The 22,235-nt window shown below is 39.2% G+C and overlaps 1 protein-coding gene across 1 annotated transcript in view; it reads right to left on the minus strand.

Moving 5' to 3' along the window:
- Positions 1-22,235, minus strand: part of CAB39 (calcium binding protein 39) — a 47,115-nt gene that overhangs the window by 17,642 nt on the left and 7,238 nt on the right. The window contains exon 2 of the mRNA XM_062005956.1: positions 4,837-4,993. Within this exon, the coding sequence (XP_061861940.1) occupies positions 4,837-4,950 (114 nt within the window). The 5' untranslated portion in view covers positions 4,951-4,993. The remainder of the gene's footprint in view (positions 1-4,836; positions 4,994-22,235) is intronic.

Consider the following 22,235-nt stretch of genomic DNA (forward strand, 5'->3'; position numbering starts at 1 on the left):
ATGTGCACAAATTTCTGTGACATTACTTTCTAAATAATTGCCTCATATTCTGTTTTCTTTTAATAAAAATAAAAAATCTCTAGAGAAAAAACAAAATGCACAAAGTTCCTCCAACAAACAAGATCAAAAGTGGAATTAACAATTAGACATAGATATAAAACTATATATTTATACTGTAACAATATAAAAGTAGGGTATATTTTATATATAGATACATGCACAGGATATTCTACTTACAGGCTACATCAGATATATAGATTTTATATACTAAAATGATATACATGTTCACATTTAGATAAATTAAAATGTATATGCATATTCTCAACACTGAGCAGGAGCAACCACAGAGCAACCAGAGAAAAATACTGTGACAAGTCACATTTGAAATTCAGTAGTGCCAGACAATCAATACGATTCAAAAAGAAGTCAAACTATAAAAGTAAAATGTAGAAGTAAGGAGAGAAAGCATTTGTTTCTCTATTTTTATCAAAGAGAGGACGATATTACTTAAAATTAAAACCAGACACCATGAAGTCACAAGTATGATTGTCACACCAGAACTGCTGCGTGTCTTTACAGCTATGAATCAGTACGGTTTATTCCAGCCTCTGGGGTATTTCACAGAATCAGAGAAGCTTAAGTGTTGGAAGGGACCTCAAAAGATTATCCAGTCCAACCCCCCTGCCAGAGCAGGACCACCTAGAGTAAATCACACAGGAACTTGTCCAGATGGATTTTGAATGTCTCCACAATTTATCTGGGCAGCCCCTTCCAGTGCCCCATCACCCTCACACTGAGGAAGTTATTCCCTATGTTTCTTTGGAACCTCTTGTGTTCCAGCTTGTACCTGTTGCCCCTTGTTCTGTCACTGGACATCATTAATAAGAGTCTGGCTCCATCCTCCTGACATTTCCAAAACTTACTCCCTCTGCAAATGCTAAGCAGTGTGGATACCAGCTACTTCATTTAGACTCGTACAGCTGGCGTGTTTGAACTTTATGAAGCAACACTTGTCTTTACTTAAGAGAAGCAGTAGAAAAAGAACACATGGTCAGTCCTGAAGTATTTAGACAAGCTCAGCAGGCTCTGAGTCTATGGCTCGGGGTTCTAGTCACATCAATAATGCAGTTACAGAAATTGCACTACTAAGGAAAACATCCATCAAAAAGGTAAACTAGCTCTAGTTTTGTGCCTCTACTTGGGGAATATGTTTACTAGTCCACAGCAGTATCTAACATAAGCAAACACCATCTTAATAATTCTATTTGACTGGATTTCAAAATACTTAGAAAAACATACAATCCTGTAAATGTGTGACTATCTACACCAATGCCACTGGTTTATTTTAAAGGCCAAAAATTATTACATGATTTTTCAGCATTTAACACGAAGATATAATTAAAGAGCTAAGTTCAATTAGAAGACATGCGTGTCTTCTTACCCATTACTTCCAGAAGCAGGCTCATCTTTACCCTTTGAGTAACAGCCTCATACCATAGGCAAGGCAGACTACTTAACCTTCAGTCTTCTTTCAACTAGGAATTAATTGTACACACATGCATAACAAATTGAAAATTGTACTGCTTTGTAAATGACAGCATTCACTGGCTGAATGAAGTCTGATCTATAGCAACATGCCATAATATCACACTCAGGCAGATAAACCAAAAGCATATTGCATCGTCCCATACATATAGTATACTGGACACTATACAGAGCTGGTTAAGTTGGCATGACCAACCATGCCTGCAATAGTCAACTCACACAGGTTAATTACATGGCTGAAACAATTACCCAAAAGCCAAAACTGGAGCTGTTATGAGCAGGTTAACACAAGGTCAGAGGGGAGGGAAGAACAACTTTATTACATGATCAAATACTTTCACAACAGTAAATGTGTGCCATAAACTAAGTGAACTGCTAGTATAAAAATAAATGCTGATCTCAGCCAAAGAGGAGGAAGAGATTTGAATAAAAGACTAAGTAATGGGCTAGAACAAGGGTAGGTCACGTTAATATGAAAGTTCTCCTTTCCTTTCTCTTTAGTCTCCCTTTCTGAAAAAAACACAGGTAATGGAAAACTAACAAGAGTGTGTCATGAACACATTTTCCATTATAAAGCATCTGACATTTCAAGTTTCCCTTCCATAACACCAGCAGACAGCAAGCTATCACCTGTGCCCTAAGTACAAGGCTGCAGCCACAAGCACTCAGAGCTGTGGCTACATGACACACTGTCAGCAGTGAGACACAGTCCAGCTTTTGCAGTCACTTGAGATTTCAGTTCTTAAACAGGTATCACAAACTTAAAAAACATTTCAAAATGACTGGGAGAATTACTTGGTTCATTTCTCTCCAGAATTCAGACAGTTCTAAAAACATTGGATTAGCATGCAACTAGAATTCACTTTTTGAATTTCAGATTTTTATTAACAAAACACATTTTCCAGTACTAAAGGGCAGAATGTTTCATAACTGAGTAAGAGGCAGCATGACCACTACTGTTGGTTTACATCTTTTGCTTTGAAGAAACATTTCCAATTTCATGATAAAGACTGTACAGGAATCCACACAGTCTAAGCTTTAAAAATCTTTCTTACCTCTTCTATTTTTTCTTTCTCTCACAAAACATAAAAGGTTATAAATTTCAGCTTAAACACTGAAAAAAACTGAGGTATTCTGTTCAAACATAATTAATTACACTTTTAAATTATAGGGAAAAATATTTGTCTAATTTCTTACCAATCTCTATTTCCAAGTGTGTTAGGACACTGCCAGAGAATCCTCTACATTGTAGTGCAGTGCTACTCCACAGAAGGAACCACGGTGAATTACACACTAAAAACAAACCCACTGTGGTACTGCAGTAGAGAAGTAATAGTTTGCCTTTGGAATCTCAGCCAGCTATAATGTGTGAAGCACAAGGGCATTTACAACTAATTTCAATTTATGGAAGTAATATTTAAAACTATGATTAAATTTAGAAATGTTCAGTTCAACACATGCTGACTTTTTTTCCAGTCTCATCTTCATGCACATTTCAAGTTCCACATGTTCAAGATTAAAGAAAATATGTCATTGTGGGTACTTAATTTTGGATGGAAAGTTACAATGCAGAAAGGATTATAGTAATAAAAGGGGTACTGAAAGGTAAAATGATGCCTAAATATTGAGATCTGGGGATGTAGAAACTCTTTTTTTAATAATGGCTACTGTTGTCTTTTAACTTCAAAGTTACTCCAGTCCTTTCTATAGACTGGATAGGAATAAGGCCCAAATCCAAGGTGTTTAATCACAGATATATCTTCAAAGATGTGAAGACTGGTCTGGAAGATACAGAAGAACTTTTCTCTATCAAATAGCAAACAATCTGAGATTCCAAGCACAATCACAGTCACCATGGAAGTCTTGGCCTGCCAATGGAACATCTATTTCCCAAAGAATCTCTGTATGGAGATGGGGACACTGGTGGTGTGACTGTTCAGATTCATTAACTCTGGGAATATTGAGGATGTCAGAGGTCAGCACTACCATACCCAACTCAGTCTTGTGAATGTCAGTATTTAACCCTCCTCACTTTTAACCTAGAAAAGCTAGGTTACCTTCTTTCTCCTTCAAGCACAATGTGTTGCTTCCTATGTGATACAGGGGAAACAACTTTACAGGCTTACCATATCACTTCTTATCAAAGCTTATATAAGCAAGGTCTTTAAAGAAAAAAGTATGCAAATAGTGCATAATAATTCAGTTACAGAATCAAGAACACAGACGTGTTACATACAGTGCAGAGCTACACACAATAGAATCAATCTAGTCTGTTCCCTATTAGAAGTCTAAGCAAAAGGGAAAGATGATTCAAAAGAGCATGGATTTTAGGATCAAGCCACTACTGAGAAGTAGTGACACATCCAGGTGAGACAGAATATAGAGAATCTGGTCACACTCTACTCAAAAATATTGATGGACATGAAATAGATTGTGACTAACTCCTACATGTGACTCCAAGGATGCCAAGAACGGCACAGAACAGCTCAATAATGCTGGGAGAGGATCCAAGAAGGGTATCACAGCTGGCTTGAAAAACTGTAGATTACAGAGAGGTGTTTTGTTTGCTAGGGGTTTTTTGTTTGGTTTTAAGGGGTTTTTTTGGATGTCTTGAAATGTGTGCCCTTGTGCTGAGTTTATCAGGAAAAACTTCATCTCAACAGTACATAGCCCTGTCATATAAGACACATGATGGGATGCAGCTGCACACAGGCTGAATTTTCAGTAGGAGTATCTAGACTAACAGTTAAGAAGTAAATGACTGTCAACAGTACAGATTCTGAAGTAGCAAACCATCCTATCTAAATGAAGTTGCAGCAGCCCAGTAATTCTTCTGAAGGTTGAAGGCAAGGCACCTCTACTGACAGCCACAGAGACACAAGGTTTCTCAGTTTCAGTAACAGAGACACTGTGCTCTGTGAGCATTTCTGTGGATAAGCACTGCCAGAACTGCTGTACAGTAGTAAAGCCACTATAATGGACGCAAGCACCAGAGCACTATGTGGCTGCAAGCTGCTTATTAAAGAATGTGGCATCCTACTGTTCCAAGCCAAATTATTTTAAGTATCATATTAGCTGCCAGTGGCATAAAAATGCAAAGTCAATCAACATGAAACATGCCTGCTCAAAGGTACATAGTAACTTACCCTGTATCACAGTCGAAAAATCCCCAAATAATTCCAAGTTATTTTCCCAGAGTTTTCCTAATTTAGTTTCAACAGCTTTCAGTCTCTTCTCTTCCTCCCCCCCCCCCCCCATTACTGTTTAGCAAGTGGAAAGTCCCAACTGTACCTTTTCTGCCTTTTTGTCAGAGATATCTTGCTTTTCTAGAACCGCCATACTTTCCTTCAGGTTCTTCACTATATCTGCAGGAGACTTATGGGACTTGCCAAAAGGGAATGGCATGATTGTGAGCCACAAGGTCTTCCTTCTACAGCTCCTGTTTCACCTGGAAAATGAGGAAAATACAAGCATGTCAAAAATAGAAACAGGAGGTCAGCATAACAACATGAAAATCAAGAAAGAGTGGAAAACGTACTCATGTGTGGAATAAGCATCCTGGACAGCTCAACTAGAGCTTGTCATGACAAGCTTAAATGCTTTAAAACACAAGATGCAGAATCTAACAACTCACTTTAAGATTATTATCTTACGCTATAGGAACAAATTAAAGAGTACATTAATTATATCCAAAGCCACATACTGTATAAATGCCACATATAAGCAAGACTAACACAGATAAATTATTCCAATTCATCCTGTCAAGAAAATCCCTTCTTATATTAGGTCTTTGACACAGAAAACATCATGTCTCAGTGGCTCTGCAATGACTGCCAAGGCATATGCTTTTACCTATATTCATTCCATAACAAATGCAGAGTAGACTGTAAAGTCTGCATCTTCGTGTAGGAGCTACAGGCACGATGCAGATGAGGCTACAGACAGCAGCAGTGTCAAAACACTTGGTGTGTCCTGGCTTTCTCTTATTGATATTACTATCACTTCATACTGAAATACAACCTCACCTTCACTCATGTCATGGTAAAAAAAAATTGTCACCAATAACAGTGACATAATAAGGCACTTGAAAACATTCAAATTTAACACCTATATCTTTTTCAGAAAGACACAATTTCTCTTACAGATTCATTTTCCTTCGCTAAAAGTATTTGTCTCTGGAATCTAAATATATTAATTCCTCTGCAAATTTACATATATTTGCTTCTGCACACACATACATTCACTCTGTGTACAAAATAGAAAAGTATTACAAGTATAAACAAGCACACAAAAGCTTTCCTTGCTAAATATATACACCCCCCCTATAAACAATAACAAAAATTTCTTACAAGTGAATTCCATGAAGCATACTTCTAGAACTCTAATCTAGACAGAAAAGAACAGGAAATCCTGCATTAAAAATGCTGACAGTGCTACTTCTGCTAAACACAAAGGACAGCTGAAACTGACAGAGCAGAGATTACACTGTCACTGCAAAGGGATATTACCCTCAAAGTTAGTCATTTCTCAGTCTATATAATGTCCAGGAAATTAGTGACAAGTCAACTATAACAAGTAGATGCTAAAGTTTCTTATCTAACACCAGGCACGTGGATCCTTGATTAAAAAACCAGACTGTTCACCATGAACTCCAAATTTTTAGTCCTGATCTTATTCAACCACGTTTTGGTCAAGTATTAAAAATATCAATTTGATGCTATGTGAGTTATTTTGCTTTTTAACACAAATTGGGTTGGCCCAAGGGCAACAATTTAAAGGTGAAGAACAGAAGCACTTAGATCTTCAGCCAAGAAAATTTCCAGAAATAGGTGCTCGAGGTAACCAGCTACAGAGGTCATATCCTTACTGTTCCCTGCCTGCAACTGACCAAACACAGCTGATAAAAAGCATAAGGCAGATAATTTTATCTGAAAGTAATCCCATGAAAAACTATCAGCATGAAGGTTGAAACAAGGCTTTCCACCAATCACTTGTGTTCTTTCACAGATCACAAGAACTTTCTGTTGCTTGTATTTTGCAGTGTAATAATTGTGTCATTATAGTAGCCTCTCAGTCATAATCAGCACAAAGGAAGGGTTGTAACACTGAAATTACAAATGCAGGACTGGTACCCTAAGAGATAAAAAAGTGCCCAAAGGTCATTCCTTAGACAAGATAATTTTATGCCCCTACTTTGTTACATATTTGAACAGAAACCTATATTTAAGAAAAACATGACTGGGGCTGTTTGTCTAGAAAAGAGGAGATTAATCGGGGGGGGGGGGGGGGGGGAATCTCATTAATACTTACATATCTAAATGGTGGGTGTCAGGAGGTTGGGGCAGCACTTTTTTTCAATGGTATCTAGCGACAGGACAAGGGGTAATGGGATGAAGCTGGAACACAAAAGGTTCCATTTAAATATAAGAAAAAACTATTTCACTGTTTCAGTGAGGGAGCCCTGGCCCAGGCTGCCCAGGGAGGGTGTGGAGGCTCCTTCCTTGGAGGTGTTCAAGACCCACCTGGACACGTTCCTATGCGACTTGATCTAGGTGAATCTGCTTCTGTAGGGGGGTTGGACTAGATGATCTCTAAAGGTCCCTCCCAACCCCTACCAGTCTATGATTCTATGACTACTCACTGTTATTTAATGAAAATGTAATGAAATCTAAAACAATGTTTAATGAAAACGATAGTATTTTCACACTGAGATTTTTTTTCCCTAGAAAGAGACAGGTGTGAAAATAGGTACAATTTCCCCACAACACAGACCACACACCTCAAGCATCCCAGTAGTGTTTGAAATGTATGTTCCATTTATCTCTCCCTTTGATTCCTACCCGTGTCAAGAAGAGCCCTGAAAACAAAGCTGGATTCTTTCACACTTGCATATCATACCCAATAACACTACTATTCAACAGCCACTCCACATATTTCTCCTGGAAGATGGCTATGCCCATGTAACTGAGCAGGATTGGCTCAAAAAGTTGCTAGCCTTAATTCCTTGGGTTATCTGTTAAAACAGAATGAAATGCAGTAGGAATTAAAACAGTTATTTAAGAGAATAAAAATATGATATGGGATCCTAAAATCTGGTATTGAAGCAGTATGCAAAAGAAACAAACCAAAACCAAGAATATGTCTCTGTACACTTGTTTTCTGGATCACAATCATGTTGCTTCTAAACTACAAGACTACATGAGTAACATATAGAAATACAGAACAACGACAATCAACTGTCCTCATGGTGTGCCCAGTGTCAGTTTGCAAAACTTGATTTCCTTCCAGACAGTGCTCAGTTTTTTCCTTGGAATGACAATCTGCCTACCATCTTCACTTATACATGAAACCTCCCAGATTCTCCATGAATCAGATACGCCTATGTGCATACACAAGTCATACGCAAGTTTTATTGTATCTACTAGCATATCTAATAGAAAATAACCAATTACTAACAGTTCATTAGCATATATTGATACTAAGCATTTTTTCCCTTTTCAGGTAAGTTGTGGCATGAATTTCACATAAGCAATTTAGAGAAATCAGGAAAGACTGCCAGCACCAGTAAGAATGAAATCAACATCACTGATCATTGAAGGTGCCATTTTGCTTCAAGGTTTTTCATTTATTATATAGAATGGAATAAACATATTGTTTCAGCTATTTCATTTATTTCAGCTATTTGGAAGGAATGTAGTGGCACTGCCAGGAACATCATCTACGGCCTCAAGACTGAAGACTCCACCAACCCTGAAGCAAAACTCCATTACTAAAGAACCTGTGCCACATCCTGCCAAAAGAATTAGCAGGAGCAGTCGTCTTTCTCTCAGAGCTGTACTTCACATTGCAAGAACATTGACAGGCTGTTCCCTTTTCAGTCCAGCAGAGCTAACCCAAGACACACTCAGTGCACAATAGACAACGACAACATCTGTGTAAGATCGGAAAGAGCTGCAACCACCCACAACTGCAAAACAAGAGAAAAAGGAAACAACAACCGTGACATTTTCTGTAAATAAAAACCAGCCTTACATCATGTCAAGTGATGACTGTTTCACATTACTAGCATCTAGCTGCCTTGCAAATGATACATTTTGATTGTAGCTTAAGAAAAGGATCACAAGACCCTTAAAGAGCTGAAGTGCAACAGGCACACTTGCTTCATCTTACCTTCCCAGAAACCTCACTGCTTTTATCCGTTTGTTGAGACACCATGAATGATATTATACAAAATTCAGGCTTTCTTGGGTGTGCATCTTTTCACCTATGCTCAAGCATGCCAAACATAATAAAATTTAAGGTACTCAAAGCATTGATGTCAAGGCCACATTTAGAAATCTTAAATGCCATTGTAAATCCAAATGGACTGTCAAACAACAATTTGGCACGCAGCCAAACTCCCAGAGATTTAAGCTCAACTGACACATGCTCAGGCACACTGGGACATTTGGGCTTTTGTGATAACAAGAGATAGTTGTCCCACTGTTTCAGATAGTGTATCATTTCCAGCTCGGACAAGGCAGCATACATCCATGCACAGTTTGCTTTATGTATAAGGCTTGATTATTTTTTTTATTCACTGCATGGACCACACAATCAATTAATGTCCATTTTAAAACTAATGCATGCCATGTTCAAGATTGTTTTTTTAATTAAGCAGACAACATTTAAAAGTGTATCTCTGTGAGGGCAGTCCTCTTGCAGAAAAATAATGCTGCAACAAGTCCAGAAGCACAATAAACAAATCCTTCTCTTTCAGTAAGTTTTCATCCTCTAAAGAATAGATTCACTAGCCTGGAGTATGCTCTCTCTTGTAATTGTAAACTTTTTCTTATTTAAAGACTCAGAAAATGTACTAACCATGTAATATCCAAGTCTAGTGAAAAAGCACATGCACTATGGAGTTCATGTGCACGTAAGAAAACTGACAGAGATCAAACAAAACCAACATCATTTTAATAAAGCCAAATAATTAACAGTGAAGTTTTCTGACACAAAGAGCCAACCCAACAGCTGGTGACTGCTGACACAGAGGTCCCATCCCCCCTCTGCTCCCTGCACCACACTCCTTCACCCACTTCTACCCAGTACCAGATGACCCATCCATCAGCTGATTCAACTCACTAAGCTATCAGAAAACTAACATATAAAAGGAAAAGAAACAATAAGTAGTGTAAGGAATGTAGAATAAGACACCCCTCTAACCAGCAAGCAGTTGCAAACTGGCTCCCTCATTTCACAGTCTCACCTTAGGAACACTTCGTGGTAAGGCCAGAAATGAAACAACAGCAGGACTGAAGGATGAAGGTCGGTTATTTTAAGTGGTCTGATATTTGTCTGAGTGTCCAGCGTACTGACTGCACTCAAAATGGCAGAACACAAACCCAACAAAAATTAAAGGAAATAATAAAGATTTCTGAAAGGTTCTTGAGCCAAATCAGCCCAAAGAACTCAGCTGTGAGTCAGAGCCAGCCCAAGAAAGGGAGGAGAAGGTTGGGCCACACAGAAGGGCACACCATCTCCTCTTTCAGGTAGAGAGAGGCTGCCAAGCTCTATCCTGTAATCGTTATAACATGTTGATTACATTCAAGAGTGTTAATAACACATAGGAGAGCAACTGAAACAAATACAGTTAACTAAGTGAATGAGTCTAGAAAAGCAAAATACTTAAATTCACAATTAACAGGTCTACTCTGAATATTTTTAATTGACAATGTACCAGTGTTACTGACACAACATGCTGCATCTCGCTCAAGAGAGGCATGTGTGCATTAAAACGTAATGTAGCAACCCCATGTTTATCCTCATGCAACCGACTTCCCCTCAGTTTTGTTATATGCCTCTTAGGTTAACAAGGATCATTAGGAAGTGTCCTAATCATGTCCAGGAGGTTTCTTCAGTGCATTGATGAAAACTTCCTGACACAGGTGGTTGAGGAGCCAACAAGGAAGTGTGTGCTGCTGGACTCTGTACTGACAAATAAAGAAGGTCTGGTCAGGGATGTGAAGGTTGGAGGCAGCTTTACATGCAGTGACCACGAAATAATGGGAGATCAAGAGAGCAAAATCTGGCCTCTTCAAGGACCTGCTTGGAGGAATCTCCTGGGCTAGGATTCTAGACAGTAGGAGTGCCCAGGAAGGCTGGTTAACCTTCCATCACCACTTCCTCCAAGCCCAAGATCAGTGTATCCCCACAAGAAAAAAAGCAGGTAAGAAGAAAAAATAAAGCAGGTGAGAAGCCTGTATGGATAAACATGGGGCTTGTGAAACAACTCAAATGGAAGAAAGTCTATGAAATGTGGAAAAAGGGACTGGTTTCTTTCAAAGAGTATAGGAACCTTGTCAGAGCATGCAGGAAAGAAACAAGGAAGGCTAAAGACCTCTTGGAATTTGATCTGGCAAAGGATGTAAAGGAGAACAAGAAAGGCTGCTTCAAGTACACCACAGCTAAAGGAAGACTGGGAAGAATGTGAGCTTGTTGCTGAATGATGTGGGTACCCTGGTGACAGAGAAGGCAGATGTACTCTACTCAGTCTTTACTCCTGTGGCCAGCCCTCAGGAAGCTCAGTCCCTGGAGGACATGAGAAAGTCTGGAGGAGGGAGGAACTTCCTTTCATTGAGAAGGATTAGGTTATGGATCTACTGGACATCCACAAATCCATGGGTCCTGATGGGATCAACCCACAAATGCTGAGGGAACCTGCTGATGTTACCGCTAAGCTACTCTCCATCATTTTTTAATGATTGTGGAGTGTGCCTGAGGACTGGAGGAAGGCCAATGTCACTCCAGTCTTCAAAATGTGTAAGGAGGACCTGGGAAACTGCAGCCCAGTCCACTGGAAAGGGGATGCAGTAGCTCATCCTAGATGCAATCTCTAAACATATGAAAGGAAAAGATGGTTATCGGGGGAGTCAACACATTCACCAAGGGAAATCCTCCTTGAACAACTCGATAGCCTTCTATGATGGCATGATGAGCTGAATAGATGAGAGGAGGGCAGTGGATTTCATGTATCTAGACTTCAGCAAGGCTTTTGACACTGTCTCCCACAACATCCTCATTAGAAAGCTCAGGCAGTGTGGCTGGGATGAGTGGATGGTGAGGTGGATCAAGAGCTGGCTGAATGACAGAGCCCAGAGGGTGCTGATCAATGGCACAGAATCAAGTTGGAGGCCTGTGGCCAGTGGAGTTCCACAGGGATGGGTTCTGGGACCAGTCTTGTTGAACATCTTCATCATTGACCTGGATGAGGGGACAGAGTGTACCCTCAGCAAGTTCCTCGATGGCACTGAACTGGGAGCACTGGCTGATTCCCCAGAGGCTGTGCTGCCATTCAGTGGGATCTTGACAGGCTTGATAGTTGGGCAGAGAGGAACCTCATGAGGTTCAACAAGGGCAAGTGCAGAGTTCTGCATGTGGGGAGGAAAAACCTGGGGACTGACCTGCTGGAGAGCTGCTCTGCACAGAGAGATCTGGGAGTTCTGGTGGAAAGCAAATTAAACATTAGCCAGTAATGTGCCCTCATGGCCAAGAAGACCAATGGCATCCTGAGGTGCATAAAAAAAAGTGTGGCCAGCAGGCTGACAGAAGTTCTCCTCCCCCTCTACTCTGCCCTGGTAAGGCTATATTTGGAATACTGTGTCCTATTTTGTGCTCCTCTAGTTCAGGAGTGATAGAACTTCTGAAGCCAGTCCAGTAGATGGCTACAAAGATGAGGGGACTGGAACATCTGTCTTATGAGGAAAGGCTATGGGATCTGGGACCGTTCAGCCTGGAGAAGACTGAGGAGGGATCTTATCAACACTTACAAATACCTAAAGGGTGGATGACAAGAGGCTGGGGCAAGTCTTTTTTCTGTAGCATCCAGTGACAGGATAAAAGGCAACAGGCCCAAGCTGAAACACAGAAGTTCCACTTGAACATGGGGAAAAACTTTTTTCCTGTTCAGGTGAGGGAGCCCTGGCTCAGGCTGCCCAGGGAGGGTGTGGAGTTTTCCAAATCTTCATTCCTGAGTGACTTGATCGAGGTGAACCTGCTTTAGCAGGGGGTTGGACAGGCTGAGCTCTACAGGTCCCTTCCAACCCCAACCATTCTGTGATTCTGAGATTAAGCCAGTATTGAAAATAACAATGTAAATCACTTTTCATCAGGTCTTATTGTTACAAGCGGCTGTTAGTTCAGCTAGAATTCACTGCTGTGAAGTCTATTTGGAATGATAAAAACAGAAATAGATCAAGAAATTATGCATTTTTAAAAGCACACTGCCTCACTCTCAGATATACCCAGCATCCAGACAGAAGACTGACAGCCATTCCTTTGATCCAAGATCCATTTTGTATGCAAGCAACCATACTGCTTCGGAAAAGAATATTCAAGTACTTCAAAGTCAGAAGCAGACACCGTATTAGTTATTCAGCCATCTTGTACAAGATCACAGAATTTTACTTATCAGAGTATTTAGCCACACTTCAGCTCCTGGCTGTACTTTCTGTAAGGACCATTAGCGAGCAGAGCAGCAGCTGTGCAGGATCTGTGCAGCAGCTGGCGTGGCAGGACAGCAGTCAGGTGCCACGCTGAAGCATCTGAAATGCCACTGCTAGCTCACCACTGCAAATTCCTCACCACAGCATGTCTTCCTCAAAGGCCTTACCACTTCCAATTGCAGAAGTATAGTTGACCAAAGGAAGCATCCATCATTTCCTTCACTATATTATTTGAATACCCACATTTGTCATTAAAACATTCCACATTTTTCATGTGTCGTTTTCTACTACATCTTTTAGTGCCCTTGTTCTGGGTATGGTGTTTCCCACTACATTAAACAATTTTCTAGTGCCTCAGCATTGTATCATAATCATTTTCATTTTTCTTTTTCATACACTAAACAAACTGAAACATAACAGCCTCTCATCCAAACTACATGTCCAAATACTGTAGTTTATTAACACCATCTCACATGCAAAACCTTCTTATCACAAAGAAAATGAGACTGATAAAGATCTGAAGGCACTCTTCAATCTATTTCAGGGCTCCAGCACAAACTATTTAGTATAACCATAGCTTTATCTGCATAAGCATGCTATTAAATGAATGGCTATGGTTGTAAATGGCAATTACTGGTAGCACCAGTTGGCAAAATTTAAGAGTATACTCCATCTCTAAAGCATTTTTGCTAGCCTCTAAATACTTCTGCACATCTTTTCAGCATAACTTTAAAATGTGGATAGAAAGATTGTATCAACTGTCTCATGTATAAGAAGTAAAACTTATCACGTTTATAAAACAATCAATGATCTGTTTGGATCTGCTGTGATATTTTGTGAGGGACATAATTTATATATCTCAGTTTTCTTGCAAGATAGGCATGTTCATCTCATACCTGGCATGCCTCACCTACCAAACACTAACATGTTCTTCAAAATTCACTATTGTTCTATCAAGTTTGCAGCACAAAAAAACCTTTAATCTGATTCAAAAGAAGTTTCACAACTCTGCATCACAGAATTATTTGTGGTGTGACCAATTTAAAGATTAAAATTAAAAAACAACTCCCTGCCTTGGAATGGTAACTTAATTCAGAGAAAAAATAAAGTAATGAAGGAAAAATTCTCTGCTGTAACACAGATGAACAATTAAGTGAACAAAAAAGATCACGTCAGTGAATTCAGAAAAAAGGAAAATGATACATTTCTATGTAAAAATGAAACAAGTAATGTGAGATAGCTTCTCGCTTTGTGAAAATTTGTAAGCAATTAAGCCTCCAGTAGTTGACAGCCCTGCTTGTTTCTTTAGCACCAGACGCCAGCTGATTTCTCTCATTAAGCAGGCATCTCTCTCGCCATTCAATTACTTGACTGATCCCTCTGCTGCTTCAAGAGCCCTGCAGCAGACACCTGCAACAGGCCAGGGGAAGAGAAGGGCAGCTACTGCCACGAGGCTCTAGTAGCTCAATGCAGCCTCCTAAAACTATGTTATACTTTGTGACTTGTACATTACTATATTCATTGGAGTTTAACACAGAGCTACGGAGCATTTGCAGAAACTTGAGTAAAAATTCATTTTAAGTAAGGCTGCTGCTTTTAAGGGGCTTCAGATATCCAGCATGAGCACAAAAAACTTGTTATAGTATCTGAGATCCCAGCTCTTTCTCCATATTCAGGGAAATCTTATGACTCAGCTGGCTTTCCCTGGTGTACTGTTCGGAGTTACCCCACCCATTCATTTCCCCACAAACCCTACTGCTACATTGCAATATGGTATACAGACAAGCATGTAAATGCCTCACCCACTCCTTAGTAAATATATGTCTTTTTAAAGAACAATCGCAAATTTCACCACAAAAAGGAACTATCTCTAACACTGTGCACACAAAAAAAAGAGAACTTACTTCAAGCTTCAAGAAGGGTTGTCAGACAATATGCCCACTTCTGGCCAGGTTGATGCTCAAACAACTTTGTTACAACTGGCATAAGAGTCAATCCCCTGTTGGCTCAGATGCCTTTACTGCATCATCACAAAACCCAGAATATTTCTTACGTGACAAAAAAACATTGCAATTATGTACATGCCATTCTACCCACCCTTGGGAGCAAAAATGCAAAGCAAGAGAGTCTCCTTTGTAACTATTTCTGTTCCTTGGTATATGTTACTCCCATTCCTTTCCAGAGGTTTTGGCTTAGCATCAGATTTCTGATATACATCTAAGAGCTAATTTTGAGAGTGAAGAAGTGGCAAAAGGGAAGGCAGGAAGCACACCGCAGTTTAATCTCTGAATTCATTTCAAAAAGTGCAACACAGTCTACAGCAACAGTTCCACTAGGTAAAGATAGCTGTATGAATATCAGAAACCGCGCAGAGAAAGGACTGGAAACCACCACACCACCAGCATTTAGGTTTAACCAGAAAGCCAGTGCAAGGGATAGAGGAAAAACAGATTATCTAGACCATTAATTAATTACAATTCTCATCCTCCTTCCTTATGTAAGTACTAGTGCAAGACAGGAAGTAAAATGCATGTCCATTTTGGGGGCGTTTTCTTTTGAAGAGAAGTTGAGAACAATCAAACTGGGAGAATGGTCCTGGGACTGCTCCAGGTGCAGTCCTCTAAGGTGTAATTTTCTTTAGAGAATACTCTTTCAATAAACAAAAGCACACAGTCAGTAAAAGCCATTCTCTAGAAGCGTAACTAACAAAACTAGGAAAAAAAATCCTAATCAATAAAGTATTTCTTTACCCAAACACTATTTTAATAAGAACCATGTCATAGTATTGTTTTTAAAAAATAACATTTAAGAAAATGAATAATATTTTTCCCATGGTTCCTTTGCTTCCTTTGGAGACCAAATTCTGTGGCCTGCTACAGATTTCTAACGTTCAACCTGCTGATTCAAGTTCAACACATCATAGGTCTTCATCTTATTTATTTGAAGAACAATTCATCTTTAATAAATAGAGCCTACAAAAAAACAAGATCACTTAAGGAATAACAACATTAATGCATGAAGTTAATGGGCTATAATGAACATCCTAAAACATTGCCTTAAAAACTGAGAAGATATATCACACAGCGTCCAGTTTCCCTGATTACTACTAGCCCCTGTCCCAGGCAAAATATAATAAACTACATCAGTCTCTGCTTTGGCATATTACACTTCTGAAGGCTTCATTCCAACGTAATCAGTTTGAGACTTCAACATTAAAGGCTATTTACATTAGACTAATGTACAATTCTCCTCAGTCTCAACAGCCTTTTACAAACTTGCTGAGATGACATGCAACCAAGCGTGGTTTAATGTCTCTGTGTTTACTTTTGTGCATTAGCTTCATGTATCTAAGGCTGAAACTCAAAACCAACAGACACAGCAAGCTGCACTGCAAAAAGATGTCAACTGGTCAGACTTCCAAGAGGTGACTCTGAGTCCACAGATGACTCCTCAGTTCTGTCATTTTTACCTCTACTGAGAGATCTCATTGGCATGACACACAGATTAAAATGTAAATTGTTCTGAGATCAGCTCTCATGAATCCAAGCTGATTCTTGCTACATGAAACTGAGAGAACTTGGCACATTATTCAATGATTACATGTCTCCTCTGTGAAAGGGAGTTCCTGACAAGGAACCTATGGGAGTTATCCACTGACTCACAGGAAAAGCAGGAGAGGGCAATCAATAAATGACATTGAATCATGACCCCACCATTACTGTCAATCCTTTCCTTTTAGTTCATTACATCCTCATTCAGTAAAAGGAAAAAGCTATTCACTTAATTCTTTTCCTTAAATTATCTCACACCTAGTACTACAAACTGATGTACAGGCAGTATCTGAGTTGATCCACAAGCTCATTATCCATTTGACAAATCTGCTTTCTGTCAAACTATTTTTTAGCCATGGTCCCTGCCACTTAAAACAGATTTGATGACAATGAAGAAAGTTTACCTGACACAGCTCTGTTGGCAAATCCTACTAGTAAAGATACAGCTTATATTAGCGAAAAACACAGCCTCTGACCATGATAACTGCAACTGTGCTAGAGCTTTACTGGTTCAGTACCTTTATAAAGAGTGCTCACTCTTTCTAACTGCCAACCAACACCAGTACCATCATAAATCCAGTGGTTGATTTTCCCAAGCTAGCTGTCTGGAGGTATCTTTTAATATGGAACTTTCAACCAGCTTATCCTCAGATGCAAATCCCTGCTTCCTCTTGAGGATGCTGTATCAAAGGCAATGTGACGGAAGGTAAATCAGCAAATAGAATAGAATCATTACAGTTGGAAAAGAACTTTAATACCATCAAGTCCAACCACTAGCCTCACACTGCCAGGCCCATCACTAAACTAAACCATGTCCTTCAGCACCTTAGTCTTTTGAATATCTCTAGGGATGGTGACTCCACTACCTCCCTGGGCAGCCCATTCCAGTACTTTACACTCTCAGTGAAAAAGTTCTTTCTAATGTCTAATCTAAACCTCCTCTGGCACAACTTGAATCCACTTCCTCATGTCCTATCATTCATTACTAGAGAGAAGAGATCAATATAATCAGAGGCTAGCCAAGAGAAACTTCTCTTTTTCCTTAAAATACCCAATATCAAGAATTAGTTTCATGGTCATCCCATGAAACATTAAAAAAACCCAACACATTATTGGCCAGAACACATCTGTGGTACTAGATGTACATCTCCTTGCTAAGACACCAGTGTGTTTGTAGGAAATAAACTTAGGAGAGGTAGCCAGCTGAACAAAACTGTCAAGGGTTCACAAAAGAGAATACATTGATATCATCATCTCTTTCTTCAACTAAACTAGAAGTCATTACCAAATTGTTGATCAAAGTATGTGTCATGATAAAAAAAATAAACAAAGAAGCAAACAAAACCTTAAGAGATAATTCACTCCATTCTCTTAAGAACCAGCCACACTGATACAGAAATGCCCCACAGATAATTTCAATATTATAATATACCTAAAGCAGTTGTACAAAAGTACACTTCACACAGTTCCTTCAAACCACTTCTGTTTTTCCTGACGGTTTATATGTTTGGTCTGAATCTTCAAAGTCACTACTGGATTTAATTTCAGATACAAAAACCACATCATATCTCAACTGCCAAGACAGGTGTGCTCCTTTGGGACATGGCAGAACACAGAACGATATACTTAAGGGCAGAGACGATGCATACCAGGGTCGGGAGAACTGTCCATGGCACAATCAAGCAGAAGAGATGAGGCAAGAGACAGAACTTTTAATACCATGCCATTGTACTTTCCTTATGTAGCAAATATTTTAAACAAGTTTCAATTTAACTCTGAGCCCTACTCTACACTATTAAATGCTCTGCAACAAGAAAAGAGAATGATCTAGATTGGCTCCCAAAATGTGCCCAAGTTCCTGCCACGTCAACCTATGAGCCCTTCTACTGACTCACAAAATGCCAGTCCAAAGATCTAACATACAGCAGGATACATCAGTGTACACACTCTGATAAGCCAGGTATTCCTGAAAAATCCACAGGAGAAGCCCTTTCCATCCTGACACCACCCGCGAGTTCCACTTACTGAAGGTTACTTGTACATTAAATCAAAATGGAATAGAAACTGTGCCAGACACCTGTGGTGACCCATCAGATATACACACATGCCACATGTTATCTGTCTTTCCCTTTTGGGGACATTTGAGTTGTTTTTCCAGGGTGGCAAACAATCTTCTCTGCTTCCATCGGAGGAACAAATATAATAACAACCCTGGGACAGGCAGGTAGAAAGGTCTTCGTTACAAGTTTAACATCTACATTTATTCCAGCCAAAACTCACAAGAAAATACCCTGCAGTTCCTGCTTGCTAGAACTAAGACCAGTTGCATAGGTGTTTCAAAAAGCATTTTTGCAATAAAATGAGGACATGGGGGGAATACTACAGCAGAAAGGCACCTTTCCAAAAGCAAGACTTCCCAACTGATTTTACTTCAAAGCAACTAGCAATAGCTGTTGTAGATGTGATTCTTCAAGGCAGAACAGCCCTGAAGGTTAACAAAATATGACTAAACCTGGCACTGTTGATATTTTCTATAAAGGAGTTGGCATTTCTTCTGAAACACAGCTAGAGGTTCACAAATTAAAATCAGTTGACAGCTATCAGTCTAAAGACATTCAATAAAAAATGAGGCTTGTAACAAAAAGCAACTAACATTAGGCCAACTAACACAGTGGAAAAACCGAAACATCTCTGAAACAGTTCACTTATCCCATCTGCTAAGAAGAGTTGCACTGGAAAAAGGAACTACTAAATTGTTTCGCAATACTTAAATGAGAGCTCCTTCCTCTCCTCTAATGCAAGTACTGTGTAACGTGACCAGGAGAAACTTGAACACTACCAGAAGTTATCATCTCTACAAGTCTACCCAAGGATGATCACACATCACCTCTGTAACTGCTGAAAATACTGTTCCGAAGGACAGCAGATCTTCCAAAAGGCTGACATCAACTTTAGGTGCAATTTACTACATTTTATGTGATACTTTTACATTGTGTACTATTAACTATTTCAGCTACATCATTCTCCTGCCAGCTTCTCCTTTTCCTTAGGGCTACATGGAAAAATCAAAAACAAACCAAAACCAACCTTTAAAATTGTTAATTGGTACACTAGCTGAACACTAATTTTACTTAAACGTGAGATTATAAAAATTACTTTGATAGGAGTTTACAACAGTATAATGTCATTACCAAGAAGCTTCACTTGAACAAGAGTCCTTTTGTCAACCACTCAAATATTCTAGAAATAAAGATTTGCAAGTATTAAAACTCACAGCTTTGGTAAACCCTGAAGTAAACACCATCTTAGAAAAAGGCTGAGTTTAAGAAGAAGATAAGGTTATGCTAGCAAGACTTTGGCTTAAAACTATAAACTAAGGTTTGACTGCAGTCAAAACATACTCTTGGTTATAAATTGTATAAGATCAACTGTGACAGTATCTTTAAAATTCCTGAAAATACAAAAATAAAACACATGGAGTAACAATTTGGAATCTGATCAACCATCCAGCAGATACAGAAGTAAATCAGGGGACTTTACAGAGTACAATATTTTTTTTAACTTCTAAATCAAATAACATTTAAATAAACAGTGGGAAAGACACTGTACTTTATTAGTTTTCTAATTACCCAGATTTCCCTTTTAGCTCCTAAAATACAGATTTTAATTTTCCCATTCACAGTCATTTCAAAATTATTCTAGTTTGGTGGTCTAACTTAGGGTCTTGATGAAAGTCGAGATTGTCTCAATTTGGTATAAATCTGAGAGGCATGAATCCACAACACTGAAAGTGGAAGCACCATAATAAATAGAATCGACAAGTTGTAGAAACTTCTGCTGTCCTTACTAAGACTTTCCAATGATTGTAAGTAATTCTGAAAGTTAAAAATAACCTGTTCAGAGAGGAAAGAGTCTGTATTTCTGCCCAACAATCCTTCTCCTTGTTCACTAAAGAGCTCAAGAACGGTGAATTCTGCAACACAGATTTGACGTTTCTTCCTAGATTTGATACTGTTAAGTCCTCAACTTGCATAAATATACGAGAGGCAACTGTGAAGGCCAGAGAGAGCATAGAACTACTCTCAGATGCCATTCCAATAACTCTACTGCAGCAACATGGAGACCTTACTCAGTGCAATTTCTAAGGGAAGCAGAGAGCCTTGCATGGTCAGTCTCAAAAGGAAAAAAACCATAACCCATCTTCTGTTGGATGCACACTCTAAATTCCTTGCCTATATGGCTGTTAACATTTTTTATTTATACATATGCACACACACACACATACACAGAAGTTCCCAAACAAATATAAAAGCTAAGAGTTCTCTTTAAGATAGATAAAAAGGCATATATACAGGTAGGAAGGAATACATACAGTAACGAGTTAGAAAGCTGGGGAATTGGAGGGATTTTGTATTCTCCAAGTTAAAGGAATGAAGAAAACTGACACACAATTCTTTCACAGAGTTTAAAACTTTAGTACATTCATAGTTTGTCATCAGGCACAAACATCCTGAAGTTCTTGTGACTTTTCTTGGAAAATATTCCACAGCCTTGAAATAAAGCAGCTCTTTTGGATCCAAGGATATTAATCCCCTCACCTAACACATGGGGTACGATTAACACCAGTCAGACTGCACAGTTACGTCAGGACTCTGCCCAAAACACTCTGTGAATGGATGCAGTTCCAAACAGAAAAACTGTTTACTCCGGCTCCACCCTCTTACAGAGTTAACAGAGTTTAAATATTGCTCAATGTCAATTATAGATGTAAAATGTAACTACATTAGTCAATACTGATGAGTCAATCTGATGCTTTTCTTAGAGACTATAGATCTAAATAATCATGTCCAGAACAGCACTTGTTTAGGAAACTTACAATATTTTCAAGAAGCTTCCTCCGCTGACAGTCATTATTCATTAAACCCATGGAAAAAGAGTTTTTACCTGATCACTAGAGCATGTTTCCTTTCAGACAAGCTGAATTTCTCATTTTCAAGTATCAAGGCCCTGAAGTCCAACATCCAACACTTAAAAGTTTTCTAATTACCTTCATTATTGTCATTTTCCTCACTTGTGCTTCAAGAGAAGCCTTCAAACATTCCACTGACAAACTGTATCAGACTACAAAAAGATGAATTTTCCACCACAACTTCTCATTGTTTGACTTCAAAACTGGAAAGCACGCAACAAGGCAGAAGACAGCAAAACCAGGTCCCTTGGTCAAGACTCTCAAGTACTGCCTCAGACAGTGGAATTCTACCAGTAGGTAACACATAACCAAAGTGCCTAACATGTGCTCACTTCTTAGGTACTCATACTCTTCTGGCAGCCTAAAATGAGACTCTGAGACCAATACTGTGGCAGTACTTCAGGTGCCTGAATGACAAATGTCACTGCAAATGCGCTGAACAGCACAGCTGGTTTCCATCTGCCCCTTCAGAAAAAAACTAAACCTTTCACCAGTCTTGGGTAGATGCCTTGGAGCAATGCCACTGCAAAAAAGGCTTTGGAAGTGTAAGCTCTCAAGTGCTCCACCAGAAAGTAAATACACCTTACATGCTCAAACACAGAAAATTCTCTATGCTTAACCATCTACCACAAAAAAAGGGGGGAGAGTCGCAACACTGCTGAAGAGCTCTGTGAACCAACAGAAAAT

The sequence above is a fragment of the Colius striatus genome, chromosome 12 (assembly GCF_028858725.1).
Source record: "Colius striatus isolate bColStr4 chromosome 12, bColStr4.1.hap1, whole genome shotgun sequence".
Lineage (NCBI taxonomy): Eukaryota > Metazoa > Chordata > Aves > Coliiformes > Coliidae > Colius > Colius striatus.